This window comes from Branchiostoma belcheri, unplaced genomic scaffold, assembly GCF_001625305.1.
Source record: "Branchiostoma belcheri isolate BF01 breed outbred unplaced genomic scaffold, Haploidv18h27 scaffold13, whole genome shotgun sequence".
Taxonomy (NCBI): domain Eukaryota; kingdom Metazoa; phylum Chordata; class Leptocardii; order Amphioxiformes; family Branchiostomatidae; genus Branchiostoma; species Branchiostoma belcheri.
This window is the reverse complement of record NW_017802713.1, coordinates 4,055,126-4,080,047: the sequence shown is the minus strand read 5'-3', so window position 1 is coordinate 4,080,047 and position 24,922 is coordinate 4,055,126. Positions and strand designations below refer to the sequence as shown.

The window sequence follows — 24,922 nt, the reverse complement described above, 5'->3', positions numbered from 1 at the left end:
CATTTGGAGGTCATGGCAGCCCAGATGTAATGTAATGTGTATGAGAAATGCTTCTGCTTTTTTACCTGAGTCCACAGCTGACTTCTGTGTGTCTGCATCAGCGCCGTCTGACTCTGAAACGCCGCTGTCACTGTCATCTGCCGCGGCTGCACCTTCCACGGCTTGGGTGCCTGCGGTATGAATGCAGTAGACCGCTACGAATTACATCAAAGATGAACATTGCGATAGAGAAGTGGTGAGTCAGACACTGGTGACACAAACTACCCTGAAAGGTAATTCGCAAATATGTCTACACAATCCATGGACTATCAAGCAAATTGTAATCTGCAAGCAAATCCTTGGAATAGATCCGTTATTAGCCATGTTAGTAGTCGTTCGGTTTGGAGCACTTTTACTGTGTTTGATGTAATCTCATACTAGCCTCTACCCACCGCACCACCAGTCTTCGGCAAGAGACTGGCTCTTTCCAGCCGGTCCCTGAAGCCTTGTAAGGGTTAGTAATTATGTTTACCGAAGGAAAACATTTTGTTTTTCCTCAGTTTCTTCCTCTTCTTCTTCTACAGTGACCTCTGACCTGACCAATGATATGATTTGTTGACGTCTGGTGTTGGGTTACATACTGTTGCAATTTCATGGTCTGCTCTGCTCCTGTCACCAAATACTAGTAGTACATGTGAATGTGATTGAGTAAGAATTAATAGAGCAGACCACATTATGCATTTGCTTTGCAAATGTTACTTCTCTAGTGTCAAAAATAATTTTGTTGCTTAATGTACTGAATGAGCACCAGAAAATGTTACGGATGGTTTTCTGTGACCTTTGGTTGGGATGAATCTGCAGACCGTCTGGTCAGCGTTCTTGAGGTGCAGGTCGAACCGAAGTTTGGATCTCTGCGCTCTGCTGTACTTCCTGGCGTCCACCTCCACACGGAACTTCTTGTAGTACTGTCCAGTCTCAAACGTGTCGTCAAACTCCAGACCCTGCCATAGTGATAGATGTTCACAGATTTAGTACCACATTGCTGTGTGCACGTTACGTAAGTCTGTGCTTTTGTTTTTTCTTTTACATTGTTCTCCACTATAGACTAAACTTTTTTCGATTTGTCTATTATTCTTCTATATTAAATTGATTGTATCTGATTGCAAAGCGTGGTGGAACTTGAAGAGGCAACGAATCTTTTCAAGTTGTACAAACACTACGTCTGGAGGAGAGGCATGACCGATTCCAAGGTAAGTTTAGAAGCAGCTTTGTAGTTATGCGAGTTTAGATTTAGTGTTATGTATGTGTCTGTTTTGTCATGATATATATATATATATATATATATATACCTATATGTACACTGCTTTTATGAGTTCATGATGTTTGGAGGTCTAAAATAATGGATTTCCAATAAAACATAAAGCAGTATTATCGCAAAGCAAAGATGTAAAGAGAAACCTGCTCTATACCTCCTCCGGCCGTGTCTCCACGTCGATGTCTGCTCCGTTTTTGGCCGTCACCTCCAGGCGATACTCCTCCCCCAGCTTCAGTACACACTGTTCAGGGTCCCAGCTGGAGTAGCCGACCTTACCCTCCAAGTTCTGGAGATGCTTTACCCATGAAATCAACAAAGAACAATAATATAATAATTGTTTTTTGCTGTCATTTCCAATACATATAAGTTATGAGCAGTTTGGTTGGCTATAGGGTTCAGGCTGCTGACATGTTTTATGTCTTGGTTACTTCGACATATATGCATATCCGCTTCTTTTCTATTGATCTACAGACTAGGTCGAGAGGTAAAAGCATATATATAGCAAAGATATTTTTGTCATATATTTGTGTACCATGCTCATGAGCTGTTCATGACAATGTTGTTGCCTCATAATAATATCACCCTACGTATGAATTTCACCATACGTTATTGATACATTTTTAAGAAAAAAAAGGATATTTTGGGAGGCAATAATGGTGATGAACTTTACTTCCTCTTCAATAAAATCTTACGAGAACCAAAAGGCACCTTACCTCTACCATCAGCACAACATTGGAGATGATGTAGACGTGAAGCTGGAAGACGGAGGGGAAGTTTGGCGGCGCGAACACCACACACAGGCCGTTCCTGCTCAGGTCCATCCCCAGGACTTTTCTCACCACAGGACCAAACTTGCTTCCCTTCCGGAACCTTGTGGTGAGGTGGGTCGGGCTGATGTCAGACACCGTCAGGAGTTCTTCTGTCTCTCCCACAACGTGTACGATCGCGATGTCTACTGGATCCAATGCTGAATAAAAAATGTACATGATAATTTTACGTTTTGTGCAGTTTACACCTTCTTGAGAACTGGCATGTCCTATTGTTTGTCATCACCTAAACGGAAATGAATAGAAACATTCTTTTAAAGGCATCCAGTGCAGTTTTTATGGCTTCGAAACCAGATTTTTCAATGCCAATATTCTAGTCATTTATCGACATACTGAGTTGAAACTACACGAACCCAATGTACATCCTCATGGAGCAAAAATTTACCAAAATTCTGACGGAAAATGGTTGGCTACTGGAAGGGCCCTGGGCTAATTTTAGGATGCCATCCAGAAAATAATATAAAGGACTCATCTTCGGGCTTGTTTCTACAGTTTCAAATGCCAAGTATGAAATGCTGATTTAAATGTGCTAATGTAAATTAATTAATATGTGTCAATATCAAGAAGATTTTCTTATTTAGAATATTTCCAGCTTTGCTGTCCTGAAGTCGCATTGGATGCTTTTAAGCAGAAAGTTTTATAATTTTAGGAATAAGTGTCGAAAAAGTGAATACTGTTGTAGGTATACCTGTGTTTTGATCCAAATGTAGCACGTGCGGCAGTTGAATGTCCACCGACCCCTCCACGTCCTCACACTGGATGGAGAAGAGCGGACCCACCGCCATCCATCCCTGATCCTCCTGCCAGTTGTCGGACCAGTTCGCACTCCTGTAGGTCACGTGCAGCGGGTAGGGCGTCACCACGCCCAGGCCGGTCCGTCTGCACTGGTACTTCCCTTCACCTGGCAGGCGGAGGGACCTGAGGAGATAAACACAGGTATCGTAGTCAGGTGTTCAATCTTACAGGTGGGACTGTCTAGGATTTTCTCGACAGTGATTTGAAGATTGAACAAAATCCACGAAGAAGCCCATGACCACATGTGTCTGCGTTAAAAACAACCACGTGGATTTCGTCTATCGCTGCAATAAGTTCCTTAGTTTGAAATTAGTGTATAGCGTAGTATTGCATTCTATTACTTATCACTGCTACCGTCTTTGTCATTGCTTGACTTGCAAAATCATACGGATTTCATGTTAGAATGCCTTCTTACCAATCTGTGTCCCCCGGTCATCTCAGGACTGACCTCTTGTAACGGCAAGGCATCACGGTATTTCTGGATACATGGGATATTGGTATGGGATATTGGTATGGGATAAAGCATATCGAACATGAACATGTATGTGGGTAGCCAATGTATTAAACAAAGGTTGGACAAATTCTATTCTTTTCAAGATTATACTCTATCTCGAGAGCCAGCAATGAAAATGACTGTGACATTTTTCTCTCCTGACCGTGACGTCATCATTGTTTAAACTTTTCTCTGACATTAACATGCCTTAATTACGAAAATAAGTGAATGTTTTATAATGTAATTTTATAATATCGCTTCACAGCCTCTATATTTATCACAGTCATCAATATGCAATGCAAGATGTAGTCTAGTAATCAGAAATTCTCCTCAACTGTAATCTTCCATGACAGAGTATTCGTCAAGTAGAGTTTAAATAAAACATGGGTTTTTTATTCACCTTGTAAACCCCCTGTACGTCTTTAGCCAGGTCCGGTTCGCCGATGTTCTGCAGTGTTTCCTCCAGCTGCGGCAGGTAGTGGAGCGGTCCGTGGGGGGTCTTGGTACGCCAGGCCTTCAGCATCTGGAACGTCCTCTGGGTGTCACTGGATCCGTTAATGTTGTCCAACGCGGACCTGTTCAGTCCCAGCTCCTGTCCCAGCCGACCCCACAGCTGCCACTCCTCACCAACAGCCCTGCTGACCTGGTACAGCCGGTTCTCTACACATATGGTGTTAATATAATACATACGCGAATGAACTCTCCTTGGCCCTGGCATCCTGCCATGATGTTTTCACCAATGGTTACTAGTTACTAGTAACTTGTGGTAGGAACACTCTAACATCATATTCTGTCCATAAAATAAGGAATATTATGACATATCATTACTACGTCAAACTATTCCTTAGCACTTCTAAAACATGCATAGGTTAGAATGCCAATCTAGGAATTTAGTAAAGATTTGTTTCTATTTACATGGTCAAACCAAGGAGCCTTTTTCTCAAAAAGCTCCTACATTAAGCCAACATTTTAGTTATGATGTTTTGAATGTTTTTTTTTTTTTGTTTTTTTTTTCATGGGTAAGATATGTTTAGGATCTAAGGTAAAGACACAACTTGAGGAATCATCTTTGATGAAAACATTGAAGGGTAGAAGTAAGAGCTTCGCCGTTTGGAACGTACACGGTTTAGGCTCGAAATTAGAAGATGTAGAGTTTTTAGATGAAATATGTAAATTCGACTTCTTTTCGTTAATTGAAACATGGAGCAATGAAAACACAAAGATCAACATCGCTAATTATAGCTACTTCCATCTGCACAGAACAAAAAGTAAGCGAGCAAAACGCTCTTCGGGGGGAATAATATTTTTCTATAAAAACGAATTCAAAAATCACATCAAGAAAGTACCTTCCAAATCGACAGACATCCTCTGGGTGCAAGTAGATCGTACCCTGTTAGGACTTCCAAAAGATTTATTTATTTGTTCAGTTTATCTAAGTCCCAGCGCTTCTACTACCCATAAAAATGCTGAGAATCATGTATTAGAAATTCTAGAAGAGGAAATTTGTAAATACAGTTCAGAGGGATTCATACTTCTAGGGGGAGATCTGAATTCGCGCACTGGTAATCTTCGTGATTATGTAGATGATGAAATTAACAAGGACGGCTTTACCGACATTCCCTCAAACTATGTTAGCAACAGACAATTTGTTGACAAAGCGCCCCCCAACAAGTTCGGCCGTCTGCTAACCGATCTGTGTATTCAGGCCGACCTCAGAATACTGAACGGCAGGGTCCCTGGTGACTTGCAAGGTAAATTTACTTGTCACCAACCTAACGGTAGCAGCACCGTCGATTATATTATTTGCAGCCAATCTTTCCTCCAAAATGTTTTATTGTTTCAGGTCCATCCCTTAACTCCCTTTTCTGACCACTGTGTGTTATCAGTTTTCCTTCACTCTAACTCAGTACATCAACCAAACAAACATAAACACGATGCAAGGTCAAAAACAAAACCCCTCCCAAAACGTTTTCACTGGAATGAAAAATCTTCCCAAAAGTTCGTCCGTACACTCTCCCAATCTCTTTTTTCTAAAAGACTGAACTCCCTTTCATCCAAAAACACTACTTCGACGGTAGAAATAGAGACATTTGTCTCGGAGTTCAGTTCAATTTTGAGAGACGCCGGTTCCAAGTCCTTGTCAATTAGGAGAACAAATAACAAGAAACGCCCTCCACTAAAACAAAAGAAACAATGGTTTGACAAGAGTTGCGTCGAACTAAAACGAGAAGTAAAGAACTTGGCATACTTACTTGTAAAGCAACCGTCAAACTCAGACATAAGAGGAAGATATTTTAAAAGAAAGAAGGAGTATAGAAAACTAGTAAAAAAGAAGAAAAGGGACTTCCACAAACACATAATGTCCCAATTGTCTTCACTTAAAGACAGAAATCCGGCTGCATTTTGGAATTTGGTAAACAAATTAAAACCATCAAAAGCTCAAGAAGTCAATCAAATCTCAGAAGAAGACTGGCTTAAACACTTCAACAACTTAGACAAACTTTCCAGTAACACTACAAACGACCACATCACAGATTGTAACAATCTTAATTTATCGTCAGTCCCTGAAAATCCTTCTGTTTTAGACTCACCAATAACTCCAGAAGAACTGAATACTGCAATCTCTAAACTCAAGAACAATAAATCAAGTGGTGACGACATGATTCTGAATGAAATGTTAAAGTCAGGCAAATTAGTGCTTCAAACTCCACTCCTTCAATTATTTAATACATGTCTGCAAAACGGGTACTTTCCTGAGGAATGGTCCATCAGCCACATTGTTCCAATCCACAAGTCTGGTGATCCTTCTCTTCCAGACAACTACCGGGGTATATCTATAATTAGCTGCCTAGGAAAATTATTTTCGTCAATATTAAACTGTCGCTTAGTTAGCTATGCTGAAAATAATAATCTCTTCAAACCTCACCAGGCAGGTTTTAGGAAAAATTTTAGAACTACAGATAATCTATTCGTATTAAGCACCCTAGTTAGCAAATATATTAGTAAAAATTCTCGTCTCTTTGCCTGCTTCGTAGATTTTAGTAAGGCGTTCGACTCTATCTGGCGAAATGGACTGCTAGTTAAATTAAACAAATTAGGTATAAAGGGAAAATTCCTGAAAACAATCAAAGACATGTACTCAAAAACCACTAATCGAGTTAAAAGCAGTAACGGTCTGACTGAACCTTTTGCTACAAACTGCGGTGTCAAACAGGGCTGCAATTTAAGCCCGACTTTATTCAATTTATTTTTAAGTGATCTTCCATCTGTATTCGATAACGATAGCTGTAATCCACCAACCATGTTTAGTAAGCGAATACCTTGTTTGTTGTATGCAGATGATTTAGTCCTTTTTCCGAATCCAAGCAAGGACTACAATCATCCTTAAATATATTAGAAGAATATTGTAATACCTGGAAGTTAAATGTTAACCTCAAGAAAACAAAGATTATTGTTTTTACCAAGGGGGGTCGTATACCAAAGGATCTATTTTTTGTGTATAAGAGAAATTCTGTTGAAATAGTTACATCATATTGTTATTTAGGTATTGTTGTCAATGCTGCGGGTACTTTCAAAGCGAATAACAAACACCTGTACAGCAGAGGCCTAAAAGCTCTATTTGGGATAAATCAGTCACTAGACAAAGCGGACGCCCCATTATCTGTCAGAAACAAACTTTTTGATACCTGCGTTAAGTCCATAATTCTTTATGGGTCGGAAATCTGGGGGTCTATCAAAAGTTCTAAATCATGTCCTATTGAATCAATCCACCTAAAGTTCTGCAAACAAACTCTACATGTACCCAGATCAGCGAGTGGCCTCGCTGCAAGAGCGGAACTAGGGAGGTTTCCCATTCAGGTGGAAGCCTCCCTAAACGCTATCAAACACTTTATCAGAATTCGCCAGAAAGTACCAGCAGACAGTTTTCTATCAGATGCTCTTTGTTGTCAAATAGAGCTAGACAAAGCTGGTGCCAAATGTTGGGCATCAGGAGTTCGGAGGTCCCTGGAGGAGTGCGGTTTTGGCTATATATGGCATTGTCCCCTGTCACCCAACACAAATACTTCTCTAATTACTAATTCCATTAATCAGCGTTTAAAAGACATCTACCTTCAAACTTTTTCAAAAGAAATTCACAATGATAACAAAGGCGGAACCGCCAAAAACAAGCTGAGGTCCTACAGACTGTTCAAATCCACCTATGCTGAAGAACAGTACCTGAATATTGATAATCTACGGCACAGAACTGCCGTCACAAAACTCCGAATTAGTTGCCACAAATTACACATCGAAACCGGTAGACATAACCGCACTCCCCTAGAACAACGAATATGTCGGTACTGTGATCTAGGAAGAATCGAAGATGAGAAACATTTTGTAACGGATTGTGAACTATACCACAAAGAGAGAGTAGATCTTTATAATCTGATACAATCTATGTTCCCCTTCTTTATACATCTAAGCTGTACAGATAAATTTATATTCCTAATGAGCTTAGACAAACCCTCTGTATTGAAACATATCTGTTCTTACATTTTTGCCATTACTAAGAAACGAGAAGAAACCGAATTTACTTGATTATAGCTAGTGCTACTTGACGATGTATGTATCATTGTATGTAACGTTATCTATATTCCATCCTTTTTGTGACCTGTACTTAACCCAGTGGGTATGTGTGTACAATAAAGGTCTTCATTCAATATAATAAGGCGTTGGAACATAGGCATATGGAAAAAATGGTTTTAAGACTAAAAAATAAAAATCATTAAGTCGATTAAGTTATGTATTCGTCTTTAGGTATCTAGCTTTATCTAGGATCTACATTACTGACTCGTAATTACCAAACTATATGTATATGTATGAAATACTTACCAATGAAATACTTGCCAATGACGTCTGTCAGTATTCTGGTGACAGGAAGTGGCCCTTCCCAGACCCCCCTGGACAGTCTTAACAAGTCATCCGGCACGTGACGAATCACAGCCTCTATAGTGAGTGACTTTGCAGCTTCCCCGATTCTAACACTGTTACTGGAGTACACGGCAGGAAATTCGTCCCAACAGACCTCTAGCTTCTTCACTACCGTCTGAGCCAGGCGACACACCTTCTCCGGCGGCTCTCCCCGGATCCGGATTTCTTCCCTCGTAGCGGAATGGCGGAGCATGATGTCTTCTGAGTTCTCTCCAACATGAACGACAACTGTGTCCTTGGTGAGGAGACGGCGTCTGGTCTGCTCCATGGACAGGAGACGGGAGACCATGGTTTCCGGTAGACCCAGAGGAGGCTCTTGGCTGTACTCTAAAGTAACAGAGATCTCCTCTCCGCCCGATGGCACAACCTCTGGCCAGCATTGCGCCACCTCGTCAGGCTGGGCGGCAGGAAGCTCTGTTGGAAAGATCACCGACCCTGAGTAACACAGACCAAAGTGCTTCATCAGGGGAAGGAGACTGTTGAAGGTGACAATGTTGTCTCCAAGCAGGTTCTTCATGAAACTGTCGCTGGCCCTGCCCGTCCTCGAGAAGGACGCCCTGTCTTCAGCAAACTGCGCTCTGGTATGCTCAGACAGAGACTCAGCTATGCTGTCCAGATATCCCGGTAGGTCATGCCTGAATATCTGCTTGAAGAATGTGAGGATGATGGTTGGGTTCGGGAAAACCAGATCTTCCATGCCCCTGATGTGGTTGTAGAACAGGATCTGTCCGGTCACGTGCAGATAGCTGAGCGCGTTCAGGACGTCTGACTCCTTCATCCCTGCAGCTGCCCCGATGCTCAGACAATCCTTGACTTTAAGGCATGTCCGTTTCGTAGTCTTGATGTTTTCTGACAGTTTCGTCCAAGAAGTCGGCAGCTCTTGGCGGGCAGCAGGGAACAATCGTTCGTCCTTCACCATTTCTGCCATCTTGTCGCACAGAGCTCCGATACCCTGGAACGTCTTGCTGCTGACCGGGATAACCTGTACGTTCAACAGACCTTTGGGTCGTCCGTCTAGTAACTTCTCTAGTGACTCTTTCTTGGCCAAGATGTCGTCCTTAGTGAGACCGTAGAATGGCTCGGGCATGTCTGATCCGCGGTCCACTGAATACAATACCTTCTGACAGAGTTGAATCTCTTCTTTCAGCTTGGTTTGTATTTTACTCTCAGCGCCCTGGATGTCTCTCTGGATGGAGGAACAAGCTGCTTCTATCATCTCCTCGGCCTTGTCTGGCGGAAACATGTCAACTTTGGTTCCTACAACAAGGATAGCCGGGCTGAAGACGTGGGAAGTCACGGATGTTAGCCACGTTCCCACTCGTTCCTGGAACTCTTCTGACTTGTATGCTGGCAGGTCTACGTTGAGGATGTGCAGGGCCTGACGTGTCAGGAAGAACCGGTGCGTGTAGTGGTAGATCTGGTGACCTCCGAAGTCGTACATCGCGTAGTTGACGTTATTCTCGGTGTCGTGGAAACTGATGAGGTCAACACCGATGGTTCTGTCAGTTTCAGTCTCCACGTGACCTTGACCCTTCATCATACAGTTGATCAGACTGGTCTTCCCTGCCTCCGTCTGTCCCAGAAACACACACTTGACTTCCAAAGGTGTTTTAGTATCGCTCATATTCGCCTCGGAGCGGTGCAGCTCCGTTTGTATGAATGCTATACAGGAGACATGCATTAATATTTCATAAACATTCTTGTAATTACCAGATAGCACAAACGTAACCATGTCTTTTCTGCTGTAATCTACAGAACACAGTAAACACTTCAAAATAAACCCTGCTGTTAAGGTTTCATTTTGTTGCTAGTTCTACTGTGTTAGGAGCAATACAAGGACACCAATTGAGACCACTTCTTCTTGTGAAAAGTTCTCATTTTCTCATTAGGCCACACCGACTTAATTTTATGGATGACATCCTCTGAAGACCCCCAAACTAGTGCGCGTGGGCGAATAAAATAAAAATCCGGCTAAAATAAAAATGCTACTAAACCACAGGAATACAAAGCTGGTATTGTGAATTTGCGGCAGTACATAGCGACGTATACTATAAGCCGGCAAATAATGGCTTTTTGCGGAATTTATGAATCAGCACTGTACGTATGTATTGAGTTCTTGAGTCGTGGAGCTTCGGTACCCTGGGTGCCCGGCTACGTATTGTCGCTAACTATCATGGACTACCCAGGCCGAGAGCCAGGCCAGAGCCTCGGATGACGAGATCTTTTTTTTTTTAAAACAGGCGAAAATCAATGTGCGCGCGGCGCGGATGTCATCCATAAAATTAAGTCGGTGTGGCCTTATGTAACAAACTGATATAAATGGAAACTGATAATGCGAGAAACTTTCAGTATAAATCAGCACGTTGGCTGTATATTACTGCTCGTAGCTAGCTGTTCTGTGTTATGGACTATATATTCAAATTTTGTTTAGGGGATTACCTGTGGAGAACTAATTGATATAATTGGGTTACGAATTAATAAGTAAAACAAAACAGTATATCAAAATTTATTTTCTTAATTGACAAACATTTTATTGAATAATGGTTATAACAACTGTTGAACAACTGTTGAATTGTTGCGGTCCCTGAGAAATGGAAACCACATCTTCATACCGAAGTTCAGAACTGAAAGATTGAGAAAATCTTTTCTGTTTCAGGCAATAACCTCAGTAACCACGATTTGTAAATAGTAGTCCGCCTCTGTTTTAATGGACCGACCTACAAATCTCCTTAAATCTTTTAAATCTACTTAATTTTAATCGTCAATGTCGTACTTTTTAATGTGTATCTCTTTCAAGTTTTTTAATATGTAATCACTTGTGCAATTCAGCCAACAATGCATATGGCTGCCAATCAATGTGAATAAACAGTATCTGTATCAGTGAAAAATCAACAATATTTCCATTAAGGAATTGAGTTTCAAATGATGAAAAGCATGATAAACATTGTAACTATATATATAATAGATAGGGGCGTTATGGCAATCTAAATAAGACGTTATATATCATGCCTACCTTGACTTTTGTCTGATGAATGTTCCCCATGTTCCGACTGTGCAGCATGGTGACCAGGTTGTGCCTTCTGCTGTTTCCCGATACCGTAGAGCCGCTCCCAGAACCGCTCCCGGTCCTCCATCTCCTCCGCCAGGAAGTCCTGTCCTTCCTCCCGCAGGACCCGCACTAACCAGTCGTACAGCTCCTGCCGACTCCTGTCCAGCGGCATGTATAACAACCGGCCGGTTCTGCTTACTGGTGTCGGCTCCGCCTGGGGGAGGGAACATTGGCAGGGGTTGGTTGGCCTTACATTAACAACCGAAGTTGTACTAGAATAGAGCTAGATCGGGGAGGGGACCAAATAGCCTGGCAGGTATGAAAAAGGCTACCGTTAGTCAGCCATTTCTAATGTTAACCTCCAGCACAGATGAACGGTACAGAAAATATACATGTAAAGTACTATTAATTACCCCTTGGCTCGAGTGACGAATATGTAAAAGGAGCAGGAAATACAAATAGGTATGATAGACTATATATATAGAGAGTCAAAGATTCGTAACTCCCAGTAGAGTACGTTGTACGTACTCAACATAACTCTTCAAACCACGTTTTTGTTGGATATCTTGACTGCCCCTGCCTTAACTTCCACAGACAACACCAAATTTTAAACTAATCTCTAGCTATCTAACCTCTGACCTGATATTGAAGACTTATGGGAAATGCAGTAAATTTTCTGCACCGTTTGGTACATCAAGTAGGAACCTACTAAAGGCTTTATAACGTTGAGTGGTGAAAATCTATAAAAAGGGTATTCGGAGTTTTAGTACGCTAGAAGTCCTTGCTACTATATATATACATGCATCTATATTATGTTAAATGTAGATTACAGGAAGGTTTATTCAAAACCTAATATGAAATATAATATCAATGTCCAGCACATGTGGCACGGTCATGTTGACTATGACAAGTGCCGATGCCACCAAGTAACTTAGTACATACCTGGATAGTCCGGACGTCAGCCGGACTGAGCTGGTTCTCCTGTTCCAGCCGTGTGAGAACAGCTGGGAGGTTCATGTTGCCATACAGGAAATTAAGAGTGTCGAGCAAGGCGTGCGCGCACGGGAACCTCAGTTCACCTGTGGAGATGAACAGACAAACGGCACACAACAATCCTTAGCCTGACGTCGACTCGTTTTGTGACACAGCACACTTAAGATCTGAGTATCTACATGTATATATTTCAAAATACTGCAATCGATACGTACACGATAGCATTAATTCATAATTTTTATGCCAGAGGGTCACTTCGCAGTTTGCACTTATTCATACATTCCGTAAACATATTCAAGTATGGAAGAAACCACGTTTTGAAAGTGCAGTGTTTCTACGTATACCATATGAAATGTTTGTCAAGATTGTGTTCCTATCATTTGCACATGTTTGATTGCACAGTTGTATGTGAAGGTCACTGAATACCTTAATGCAGAAAGTAGGTATTTATAATTACCCTGAAGTACTTGGGTCTTAGTTTTAGTTTTATACCAGGTAAAAGTGTTTCTTACTTTGTATGTACACATTTGAACAGCCTTAACCTGGACGTTATGGCACCAAAAAAAGAACCATCCTCGTTCGCGTTATGTATCATCCATGGTACATGTATGTCCACCCTCACCTGTTTGTCTGCAGAGCGCGTCACGCACATCAAAGGCGATGCCTCTCATCCAACTGACACGACTGCCGGGCATCTTCTCCTCCACCCTGTCCCGCTGGACCCGCCTGGGTTGGGTACTGCCGGCTGACTCCAGGGTTGGGTACTGTCGCCTGACTAACGTACCGAACTCACGGAAGTCATCCTGGTTCTGGTCCAGCCAAATGACGTATCGAGGCTTGTTGTTCCTGACGGCAGTTTCCAGTCCGACCGTGAGCGAGGAGGACTGGTCAGCAAGCAGGTGTCTGCTGATTACGAGCACGACAAGTTTCACGCTGCCGAGGGTCAGTGTGGACGTGAGCTGTGCGCGGCTGACAGAACCAGGAGCACCTGTGACCTGCAGACACAATATGTCTGTCTGGATTACATTGTAACCCGGGGGCAGACCCATCAGCCCCCCCACCAGCCTCCTGACGAACTCCTCATCCTCTGTTGCGTGCAGGATGACAACATGCGGAACTAGGAAACAACAAGTTCAAAATAAATATGTTTATCAACCGTACGAACATGTCACATTTACTTGTAAATGTATTGGAAAGGGTCACAAGATACAGATGTGAACAGTACGTTGTATTCTTGTTTGTGTCGTTTCGTTGTGTAATGAAGATATTCTACACAATACACTACAACAGATGCTGTAAAAACCCTAAGGTTACAGACTGACCCATGGTGTGGTACCATATATTATTATAATAACATTTTGAAGATCGGCGGTTGCCAACTCCAATACCAGAAAGTAGGACTTCCAGCGCAGGCCCAGCCGCAATCCATTATATGCCTCGAGTTATAACTTTGAAGCAAAAGTAACCAATGTAGCTCACCTGTTTCCATAGTGATTTATAGTTGTGACATCAGAGCAGGAAAGTCAGACTTCCGGTAGGATGAGGCGGACAGAAGGCATCCCAGACTGCGGTGTTCCTATGCGGGAACTAGTTAAACAGGAACGATAAAGATGGGATGTTTAATCTCCAAGCAGATCTTTTGGTGGCAAGACAGTATCCATTGGCCAGAGGAGTGTCCACTAGCCACCGAAGATCTGCCGGTACTCGAACAGGGAGGAGCACTTCTTTTCAAAAATGGTGTTGCTGCCCCTCCTTGTGCCCCTATTAACAGCTATCAAAAATTTGTTGTGCAAGATTTTTACAAGCAGTTTATGGCTTGAATCTGGGACAAATGCAGTCACCCGCGCACATCTCAGTGGGAGTTCTCGCCTAACCCTGTCCAGATAATACTGTATGCTGGTACATAGTATGCTGGCTGAAACATAGAAATGTCAATAACTGGGGTCCTTGTGGTTCAAAACTGCAGATATCACAAAACATATGTTGAACATTCTTTTCCTTTAGTTAAGCTGTCCAAAATAACAGTTGGTGAGGGGACCCATAGAAAGACTTCCTGTAATGCTCAACCAGCTGGCCCACTAGGAGGGCAAGAGCCTTGCCTGGTGGTCAGGGCAATAAACTACTTGGCAAGAATATTTTGATCAGGCAACAACTAGGTGTTAATAGCCTTTGACGTTTCGACTGCAGGCAGATCTTCGGTGGCTAATGGACACTCCTCTGGCCAATGGATACTGTCTTGCCACCAAAAGATCTGCTTGGAGATTAGGGATGTTCTGTCCAATGACATGTGTTCAGTCACATCATGATATCACGATGTAGTATATGCTAATGAAATTAACGTAGAGGGAAAAGGGGGAAGAGAGAGGGAGAAAGAAAGAAGAGAGAGAGCGCGAAAGAGATGTAGAGAGAGGGAGCGATATAGAGATAGAGAGGGGAGGGGGAGGGAGAATGAGCGAGAGAAAGAGTGAGAGAGTTTTATGTTTTTGTACATGTGTGTGACATATATATTACTTTATATCTATTTAAACATATCTCTGTATATTTCTTTATTTCTATCTGTATATCTAGGTCTTTCAGAGTCTGTCTTTTTTTAAAGAGTGTCAAAGCTCACGAGCAGCCAATAGAAATGCTGTTGTTACGTTTTTCGTCACCTCGTTATACAATACATAGTCACACTACTGTATACTAGTAGTATGTGACATTATCTGTCGTTACGCTCTCGGCATACAAATGAAAAAGTTAGTGAAGAATTCTTTTAGACTATCTTACCTGGTCTTCATAGCCTTTGGTTTATACGCTGATTATATTGTCCATACTTTGTCCTACAGGAGTTGGATTCATTGTGAACCTCTTGACGAGGAAGTGGGAAGGCGACAAGTTCATTGCCGCGAAGGGGGCCGAAGGTTGGTAACACGCTGTAGAAGAATCCGTATATTCATGTAAACAATTATAAATCACTTATATCTAGTCACATCAGTACTCTTTTTGCAATACGGAAGGAAATGATTTGGTCTTTAACACAGTGTAAACCCTGTATCTTAAACTAGTCCTCCCCCGTATGGTGAACTTGGTTCCTCCCTGTGTGCGCAAAAACCTGTTGCGCAGTTAGCGGCCCCACCTTTGTTCCGAGTCAGTAACGACACACCTGGTGGTGACCCCGGGGTCAACCTGACACAATGGCGTGTTGTTTGTTCAACTACCTGGTGCAAAACACGTCTGGTTAAAAACAGTACTCGTTAGAGTTTAATTTGTAAACCTGTATGGCTGTCTGGGTTGTAGTATCTACTATTCTAATTTGTGTTAAAACCATTATAATGTGTCTCGACTTACAGGTAAAAATGACACGTGTAGCTTCGGAGCACTAGATTACCCGACCGGTACCTTTAGCTTGTTTACATTATACAAAGAAAATTTTATCGCAACCAGTAATATATTCGAGGTATAGGTGTTCTACGTTAAACAGGCGAAAGTTTGAACTGAAGTTTCTTCTATGTCACTTAATCGTATCCCGCGCTGCAACATAAGTTCATGGTTTAGGTGTTAAGTTGAAGTAAAGGCTGGCAGTTTCTGTACATCACTACCTCCATGAAAAATCGGGGCATTATTTTGGCCTGTCTGTGTGTGTGTGTGTGTGTGTGTGTGTGTCTGTGTGTCTGTGTGTGTGTGTGTCTGTGTGTGTGTTTGTGTGTGTGTGTGTGACTTGATTTGCATAAGCGAGGAAGAAATTCTGTAATTACAGTATTTACATAATAAAACTTTTATACATGTAATGTATGTAATCTGGCAGGTGAGACATCAAACTGCAGATACCAATTATGGAAATAATTACCTAATTTGCATAATGAATGTGAAAATTCTAGGATTCCTCAATGGCAAATTTAAGGAATTCTATACTTGTGAGAAGTGTAAGCTATTTAAAAGTTAATATCATTGCTTTCGTCAAGACAGGTATGTTTTCAGTTTGAGCCTGGTGGGGCAGCTGTGGAGTGTCTCCGTATAACCGTATTTAGACGGGGGGGGGCTTTTGAGGTCCGCGCCAACTTTCATATCGGATATATAGCACCTGAATGCAATGCGCTAGAACCATCAAATTTCGTGACTTTTCCTAAAATACTTCTGGTAACAATTTCATAATAATGGGATAAGTTAATAGATTTTTGCGTTGCCATGGCAACGGGTTTCCGGCAGATTTGGAAAATTTTGGAAATTTGGTTTTAACATAATTACATTTTTTTTTGCTTTTTATGTTTAATTACACATAGATACACTGTCACTAAGATGGACTAAAAGACTTGAAGACTTTAACTCTAACTTACCTTGTCTTCATAGTGTCATATTTCTTCAGAATCATCCCAAACTATGTTTCTTTGTGGGTCAATTCGAGACGAAACGTTTGACGAGGATGTGGCAGAAGGACAAGCTTACTAAAGTAAAGGGGTTGTAGGTTGTAACAAAGTATAACAAACAACGTGACATTTTTAGCTGTTGCACAAAATACACCCACCTGGCGTATTTGGCTCTTCCTGTCTACGTCACCGGTAAACGTCACCAACACTTTAACCATTGTTCCAAAGCAGCCTGCCGTGAAGACACACCTGGTGCTGACCTCGATCGGGGTCAACCTGTCACAATGGCTTATCTATACATTATATATATACCCCTCTGGAACAAAGGTTGTGTACATGTTGTAATTTGAATAGAATAGAGGACGAATGTCACTTTGTTATAGAGTGTAGATTATGTAGTAAAGAGAGAAATCATCTGTAAAGGCTTGTGCAAAACCTATTTCCTTACTTCATACACTTGAGCACTGTAGAAAAATTCATATTCCTAATGTGACTTGACAAACCTTCCATCGAAAAACATATCTGTTCCTTTATCTCTACTATTACTGAAAAGAGAGAAGTTGAATTTTTGTAATGATAGCTAGTTTTGTTTTGTATATATCTTTCATCATGTCTTGTTGTGACCTGTACTTCGCCCAGTGTGGCAAAAATGTGCAATAAAGGTCGTCATTCATTCATTCATTATTCATTAGGCAGGCGGAATCGTTGTTGAACCACATGCAGGCGTTTAAGACAGACCTTGTCATTGTATTCTGGTACATTAAGGTTTAACTTTCTACTATTTCAGTATAGTAGAAAAGCATGTGTTGACAGCCAATCGGAAAGAGCATGGCGAGTCTACATTGTAACACGACAGACATATATAGTTAGAAAACAGGGTAACAGGTGTACTTCCCGTGGTACATCAAATGATCAGGATTGAAGTTTTCAGCCTTTAACCCTAAACAGTACACCTGGGGTCCGCGCGGACCCCAGCACTATATATTCTGTAATATTTTTTTTTGTTTCTAAAGATTTTTTTCTGAAATTTTAAGTAATTGTTACCCACAAAGTTGTCTCTCAATACAGTGCAGAAAACTCCGTTTCTACCATTTATAAAAACAATTATATCTCATTTTCTTTTGGGGTCCGCGCGGACCCCAGCCGGCTTTCGATCATAATGGATACACTGGCGTTCTTATACATTACCTTATTTCCGTTTTTATATGTTTTTATGCACTCATCGTATGTCTACCAAGTTTTCAGAGAATAGTGTAGTAATAGAATTAAATTTTAATAACTTTGGTGTAATTATGACGTCATATGACGTCAGAGCTAATAATATAGTCCGCCATATTGGATTTTGACCAATGACGTCATCAAATTAGCATATTCTATGCATATTAAATGATTTAACTTATACTTAATTATGTAAGATGCTATTAATGTTGGAAAAGAAGTGTAATTTAATATAAAACTCAGAAAATTTTTATGTTTAAACCAAAATTACTTTTATTTTCAAAAAAATAGCCCGTTGCCATGGCAACACAAAAAAACATCAACTTACTAGTATTAAACTAATATGAACTTTTTTCCAGAGACATTTTAGGAAAGGTCTCCAAATTTGATACTTCTAGCGCAAGCCGTTTAGCCGCTATCTGAGATCAAAGTTGGGCCTCAAAAGCCCCTTCAGTCTGAAATGGGTTTAAAAATCGGGTATTTCTTCTTGTCTTCTTTTCTTCACCAAAAAATAGAAAAAGTTAAAAATGTATGATTTTTGTATGTAATGTGGACACAGAGGTTCCCACATCAGTTTGCAAAACCATTGAGCTGGTAGCATGTTGATAATTTCTAAAAATTAGCATAAAACTGTTCTGGGGTCCGCGCGGACCCCAGGTGTACAGATTAATCAGTCCGGGAAGGTGTACTGTTGAGGGTTAAAGCACGTCATCAGATTGTAACTAAAAGCTGAAGCTGTTTATGCCGATGGACTCCGTCATGCCCCTCTAGTGTTCTTGAAACCTCCCTAACGGTAAGGTGTGTACAAAGCGTTCAAGGACAGGGACGGACCATTAATGTCGGCATGTGGAGAAGGATGCGGAAACAAAACAAACTGTAAATGGTACGGTGTGTGTGTGGTGTGGTTTGTTGGAAATATATAGTCCCCTGTCATGGATGCCTTTGAAGTTGGTCTTTAATCTTTAATTTCTGGAAGATGTACATGTATACTGATAATGTTCGTAAAAAATTAGCAACTCACTATATGGACATTTGAATAACACGGCAAATTTAATATTTGAAAGGGAATATTTGACATTTGTAGCACACAAGTGTTGGTGGTACAGTAATGAAATATCATTGCCTAGTTGTTATTCAGCGACTTTAGACACACGTTAAACTTAAAATTCCAATATAGTCGTTTATATATACAGATTATAATTGTCTTAAGCTCACTATAAACGGGTTGCTATAAGTTGGTTCTTACTTATACCAATAAATTGAATCATCTCGTTATTCAGTCTCAGAATTTTGACAAAAATATCCATTGTCTTTCTTACAAAATGAAGAAAGCTTAAATGAAGTACTCGTCAAAATCTTTCGTAACAGTAGATATACAAAAATAAAAAAAGTACAAATCACGTCTTGTCATAACATCAGGCACTCGTGAAAAACACACTTTGTTAGTTTTTCTTTTAAAACATGGCAAATTTGTGTTAGAAGGTACAATACATGACACACATCTTTAAACGACCTACATCAAAAGAAATCAATGGTGTCAATCAAAAGGGTTCAACTTTGTTGAATCTCATTCGTCTCTTTTAGCCCTTTGTTTACTTGGGTTGCAGCCCAAGGACACGGAGCACTAGTCATCTGAAGATTCCGGCGAGTCTGATAAAGCTAAAATAGAAAAACGAAAAAGAATTAATTTCTCAAAGGACCTGAAAAATGCAATAACGTATAGATCTGACAATTTCTTTTACGACGTGCTTTGACGAAAAAGTGATAACACATCCATTGCAGTCGGACAATATAAATCAGAAAAATATTCATTTCTTGGAACAAATATCTTCTGAGATAAGAACTACTGAGCGCACCAACATCAGCAACCATGAGCTACACACTTCTCTAGAAAAAAAATCAGTAAGGAAGCAAATTCCTTGTAATCTTCCAGAGACCCCTTAACATGAAACTACATGGACAAAATTGCTATTCAAAAATATTTTTTTCTAAATCAACTGAATTTTAACAAAATGATTTCTTAATCTAACCAATCAAAAATACATGTAAGAAAATTTCCAAAAGTACTTTTTGACATTGCTCGTGTCAGACATAAAACTATGGCATTCTTTCACCTATTCAATTGAAGCAAAACATGTGTTTACCTTCCGTCTTCTTTGCAGCAATGCTAGTCGCCTCGTTTGCAAAGTCATCTCTACCAATCTTTCTCATGAGGCGCTCAAAGAGTGTAGGATCTCCCTCCCACAACTTCCCCTTTTGATCTAGCTTCATACACATCTGATGTGGGTCCATATCTTGAAGATCTCTTGCTGGCAAAAGCCCTTTACTATCCAAGTAGTTGCGAAGATCCCTAACTTCGTTGTTTTTGAGATTCTGAGAGATCCGTAGGTACAGATCATCAACAGAAGCTTCTTCAACATCTACTAGAAAAAAAAAAGAAAATTGTAAAAAAATTCACGGTCAAATATGTACAACTTGCTGTGTTTGAAATTACAACTAGCCATGAAGCAACAGAAAATGTGATTATCTTTTTACTCAAAAAGTTTGATTATTGTAATGAAAGTTGGTTGATATAGATTGTGGTTCCCAAAAATATATATTTATTAACCAGGAAACATGTTTGTTACAGCCTTGTCCTGATGATATTAATTAGGGTTTGCACTATTTCAGAGCGATTTTCGATACCCACCTTGCTTTCCCCTTCGTGATCGTCCCCTTCGTGGTCTTTTTGGGCTTGGCCCAGCAGACATCTTCCGTGATACAGTTCGACCTAGGAAAATGACAATATTTGTTACACTTGAAAGATGACCCTGCATTCGAGGATTACAAGTTTCAAGTCCAGCTAGGTACATGTACAAGAGATGGGTGACATAGTTTTCATACTTAGGTAACGATATAACCGTGCCAGTAAAATATAAAAATATAACTTTGCTGTTAACAAATTACAACTCTCTTGACACGTCACAATCTTCAAGCATTACCTTTGCTTTCGCCTTTCATCTCTTTACGATGTCTTGTACCACTGGATCCGGCCTCAGGAGACATTCGCTCTGATTTTTGACATGAGATAGCTTAATTTAAACATTACACATTACGACCTTATCTTCCATTGGTGGTTCTATAGCACCAAGGAGAATTAAACTATTAACACAAATTTACAAAATAGAGATAGGCAAGCTATCTCTATTGTTTGTATGACGAGGAGTTAGATTTGTTTGTTCCAAAAGATCACATTGACTGTTGAATTGACATTGAAATGATAACAGTACGATGTATTCATAAACATCTAATACAGTAAACGATGCAAATTATGAATAATAAATGGAGTTTACTGGTAATAGAAAGAATTTCCTCCTTAGAAATAAAATTAGGTAGGGCATCGCTATCAAATGCAGTGGATGCGCCTCCCAAAGCATGGGTACCTAATAGTATGTGTATATGGAGTGGTTCTTTACCTAAGTCTGTGACTGCCTTTGCATCAGCGACTGCCTCCGAAACACCGCTGTCGCTGTCATAAGACGCGTCAGCGCCTTCAAAATCTTGTGAATCTGCAGTATAGACACAGTTGTTCATAATCATATTGTACAAAGATCGCTGAATACCCGTTACAAGTTCGATCAAAGACAGTTGGCTGGTGAGGTGGTAAGGCAGGTCTTCAAAGGTAATATTTAGTGAGCCAGAAAATGCTACAAATGATTTTCCGTAACCTTTGGTTGGGATGAATCTGCAGACTGTCTTGTCAGCGTTCTTGAGGTGCAGGTCGAACCGAAGTTTGGATCTCTGCGCTCTGCTGTACTTCCTGGCGTCCACCTCCACACGGAACTTCTTGTAGTACTGCCCTGTCTCAAACGTGTCGTCAAACTCCAGACCCTGCCATAGTGATAGATGTTCTCAGGTTTATATAACATGTTGCCACATTATAGTACGTAAGTCCGTATTTTCACATACTCCTACTAGGTTAAAGTTTTCAAATACTTCTCTAGCAAATCATATTGTATTTGACTGTAAAACATGATATGAAACATGCTATGTCAGAGATCACCAAAGAAGATGGCTACCTTTCTAGGCCTGTAGGGCAAAGGTCACCTTTTCATTTCTTAGATGTTTAACATATACTTTAATGGGAGCTCGAAATGGTGGACTGTACATGTGCCCTGTGGAGTTCCCTGCATTAATAAATATTGAGGATAGAATCGATCACAATCATCGGCCAGGATAGCCCCACTAGGCCTGCACTCATGTCGATACTTCAGATCAGATAGGACGTGACCTAGAGACCTGATCAGAAAGACTGGCCTGATTGCTTCTAGAGTGACAGTCCGGCAACACCGGAGACGTGTTGGGTAAAGCCCCTCCCACCTCAACGATGTGTTGGCGTTTCATCCATTTTTTGATCCTTTTAGTAACACGACCTCGCCTAGTCTTATATGAAGAACAGAAAGAGCTAACATTGATTTAGCCCACATAATTCCTGTAAGCATGAGAAATAGTGACGTCTTAGAATGCCTTCTCAGTAACAAAAGATCCTTGCTACCAGCGAAACCCATCTCGATGCCTGAGATTGGAAGTTACAGATTCCAAATTACGGACTGGGCAGGAACAGTCGTGAAGAAGGCTGGATTTATTATTCATTAAAATTACATCCTATTACAAGGTACGAGGAGCAGACTTGATTTAGAATGGGCATCTCAATAAGCTGAAACTCTATATAACTGATATTCAGAGGACTTTTGGACGAGATACAAGGTCAATTAAATAATCAAATTGGAAGCAGTACTGGCTTATTTGCAAAGCGATGCTAAAATTAGGAATCTTTTCTGTACCTCCTCCGGCCGTGTCTCAACGTCGACGTCTGCTCCGTTTTTCGCCGTCACCTCCAGGTGATACTCCTCCCCCAGCTTCAGCACACACTGTTCAGGGTCCCAGCTGGAGTAGCCGTAGTCCCTCTCCAGTTCCTTGAGATACTTTAGCCATACAATTAATAAAGAACAACGTTAACATAAAATAACATACATGTTGATCGATAACAAATCTTAAATGTTAAATTACGTTACAATACAACAATTGCAAACAATTATCTCCAGATTATCTCCAGATTATCTCCAGATATGCGGATGTAGCCTTCATCACGTTCGGATGACCCGTCGCTTAAAATAGGAAACATGAACCCGCAGGTACATGAGGTCAAAAGTGCCATGAGATTTTCTGTTAGTGATGGTATTATCTTTTACATATATAAATTAATACCTACAAAAGATACTCAAAGAAAGCCAAGCAGTCAGTTTCGTGAGAAATACTCTTCACCTTCACTATCAGCACAACATTGGAGATGATGTAGACGTGAAGCTGGAAGACCGAGGGAAAGTTTGGCGGCGCGAACACCACACACAGGCCGTTCCTGCGCAGGTCCATTCCCAGGACTTTTCTCACCACAGGACCAAACTTGCTTCCCTTCCGGAACCTGGTGGTGAGGTGGGTGGGGCTGATGTCAGACACCGTCAGGAGTTCTTCAGTCTCTCCCACAACGTGTACGATCGCGATGTCGTCTGGATCCAGTGCTGAATAAAAAATGTATATGATAATTTTTTTGTTCTGTGCAGTTTACACCTCCTTGACAACTGGCATGTCCTATTGTTAGACATCAACTAACCGGAAATGAAAGAAACATTTTTAAGCAGAAAGTTTTATAATTTTAGGAATAAGTGTCGAAAAAGCGAATTCTCTTGTAGGTATACCTGTGTTTTGATCCAAATGTAGCACGTGCGGCAGTTGGATGTCCACCGGCCCCTGCACGTCCTCAGACTGGATGGAGAAGAGCGGACCCACCGCCATCCATCCCTGATCCTCTTGCCAGTTGTCGGACCAGTTCGCACTCCTGTAGGTCACGTGCAGCGGGTAGGGCGTCACCACGCCCAGGCCGGTCCGTCTGCACAGGTACTTCCCTTCACCTGGCAGGCGGAGAGACCTGAGGAGACAAACACAAGTATTGTATTCAGGTGTTCAATCCTACAGTTGTGACAGTCTAGGATTTTCTCGACAGTAATTTGAAGATTGAACAAAACAAGCCATGAAGAAGTCCAGGACCACATGTGTCTGCGTTCAGAACAACCACGTGGATTTCGTTTTTATTACCGCTGCAATAAGTTCCTTTAAATTAGTGTATAGTGTAGTACTGCATTCCATTACTTATCATTACTACCGTCTTTGTTGTTGCTTGACTTGCAAAATCATACGGAGTTCATGTTAGAATGCCTTCTTACCAATCTGTGTCCCCGGTCATCTCAGGACTGACCTCTTGTGTTGGCAAGGCATCACGGTATTCCTGGATACATGGGATATTGGTAAAGCATATAGTACATGAACATGTATGGTAATTAGTAGCCAGTGTACAAACAAAAGGTTTGGCTATTTTTTTTTCTTTACAATTTAAAACTCTATCTCGAGAGCCACCAATGAAAATGTCTGTGACATTTTTCTCTCCTGACCGTGACGTCAAATTTTTCCCTGACATTAACATTACTTAATAACGAAAATAAGGTTTTATAACTTGGTCGTACAATACAGTCATAAATTCAAGATGTTGACCAGCAATCAGAAATTCTCATCAACTGTAATTTTCCATGACAGAGTATTCGTCAAGTAGAGTTGGGATAAGACTAGGATTTCTTGACTCACCATGTAAATACCCTGTATATCTTTAGCCAGGTCCGGTTTTCCGATGTTCTGCAGTGTTTCCTCCAGCTGCGGCAGGTAGTGGAGCGGTCCGTGGGGGGTCTTGGTACGCCAGGCCTTCAGCATCTGAAACGTCTCCTGGGTGTCCCCGTCCCCACTAATGTTGTCCAACGCGGACCTGTTCAGTCCCAGCTCCTGTCCCAGTCGGGTCCACAGCTGCCTCTCTTCACAAACAGCCTTGCTGACCTGGTACAGCCGGTTGTC

At 41.1% G+C, this 24,922-nt stretch overlaps 1 protein-coding gene and 1 pseudogene across 1 annotated transcript in view; both read right to left on the bottom strand.

Moving 5' to 3' along the window:
• Positions 1 to 719: 719 nt before the first annotated feature.
• Positions 720 to 3,282, bottom strand: LOC109463738 (annotated as a pseudogene).
• Positions 3,283 to 3,770: 488 nt separating this feature from the next.
• The window catches only part of LOC109463737, a 42,480-nt gene continuing 21,328 nt past the window's right edge, over positions 3,771 to 24,922 (bottom strand). The window contains 12 exon segments of the mRNA XM_019760586.1: positions 3,771 to 4,069; positions 8,282 to 10,042; positions 11,394 to 11,643; positions 12,372 to 12,508; positions 13,045 to 13,539; positions 21,442 to 21,534; positions 21,694 to 21,856; positions 22,810 to 22,950; positions 23,291 to 23,544; positions 23,722 to 23,951; positions 24,247 to 24,308; positions 24,662 to 24,921. Coding sequence (XP_019616145.1) covers positions 3,771 to 4,069; positions 8,282 to 10,042; positions 11,394 to 11,643; positions 12,372 to 12,508; positions 13,045 to 13,539; positions 21,442 to 21,534; positions 21,694 to 21,856; positions 22,810 to 22,950; positions 23,291 to 23,544; positions 23,722 to 23,951; positions 24,247 to 24,308; positions 24,662 to 24,921 — 4,145 coding nt within the window.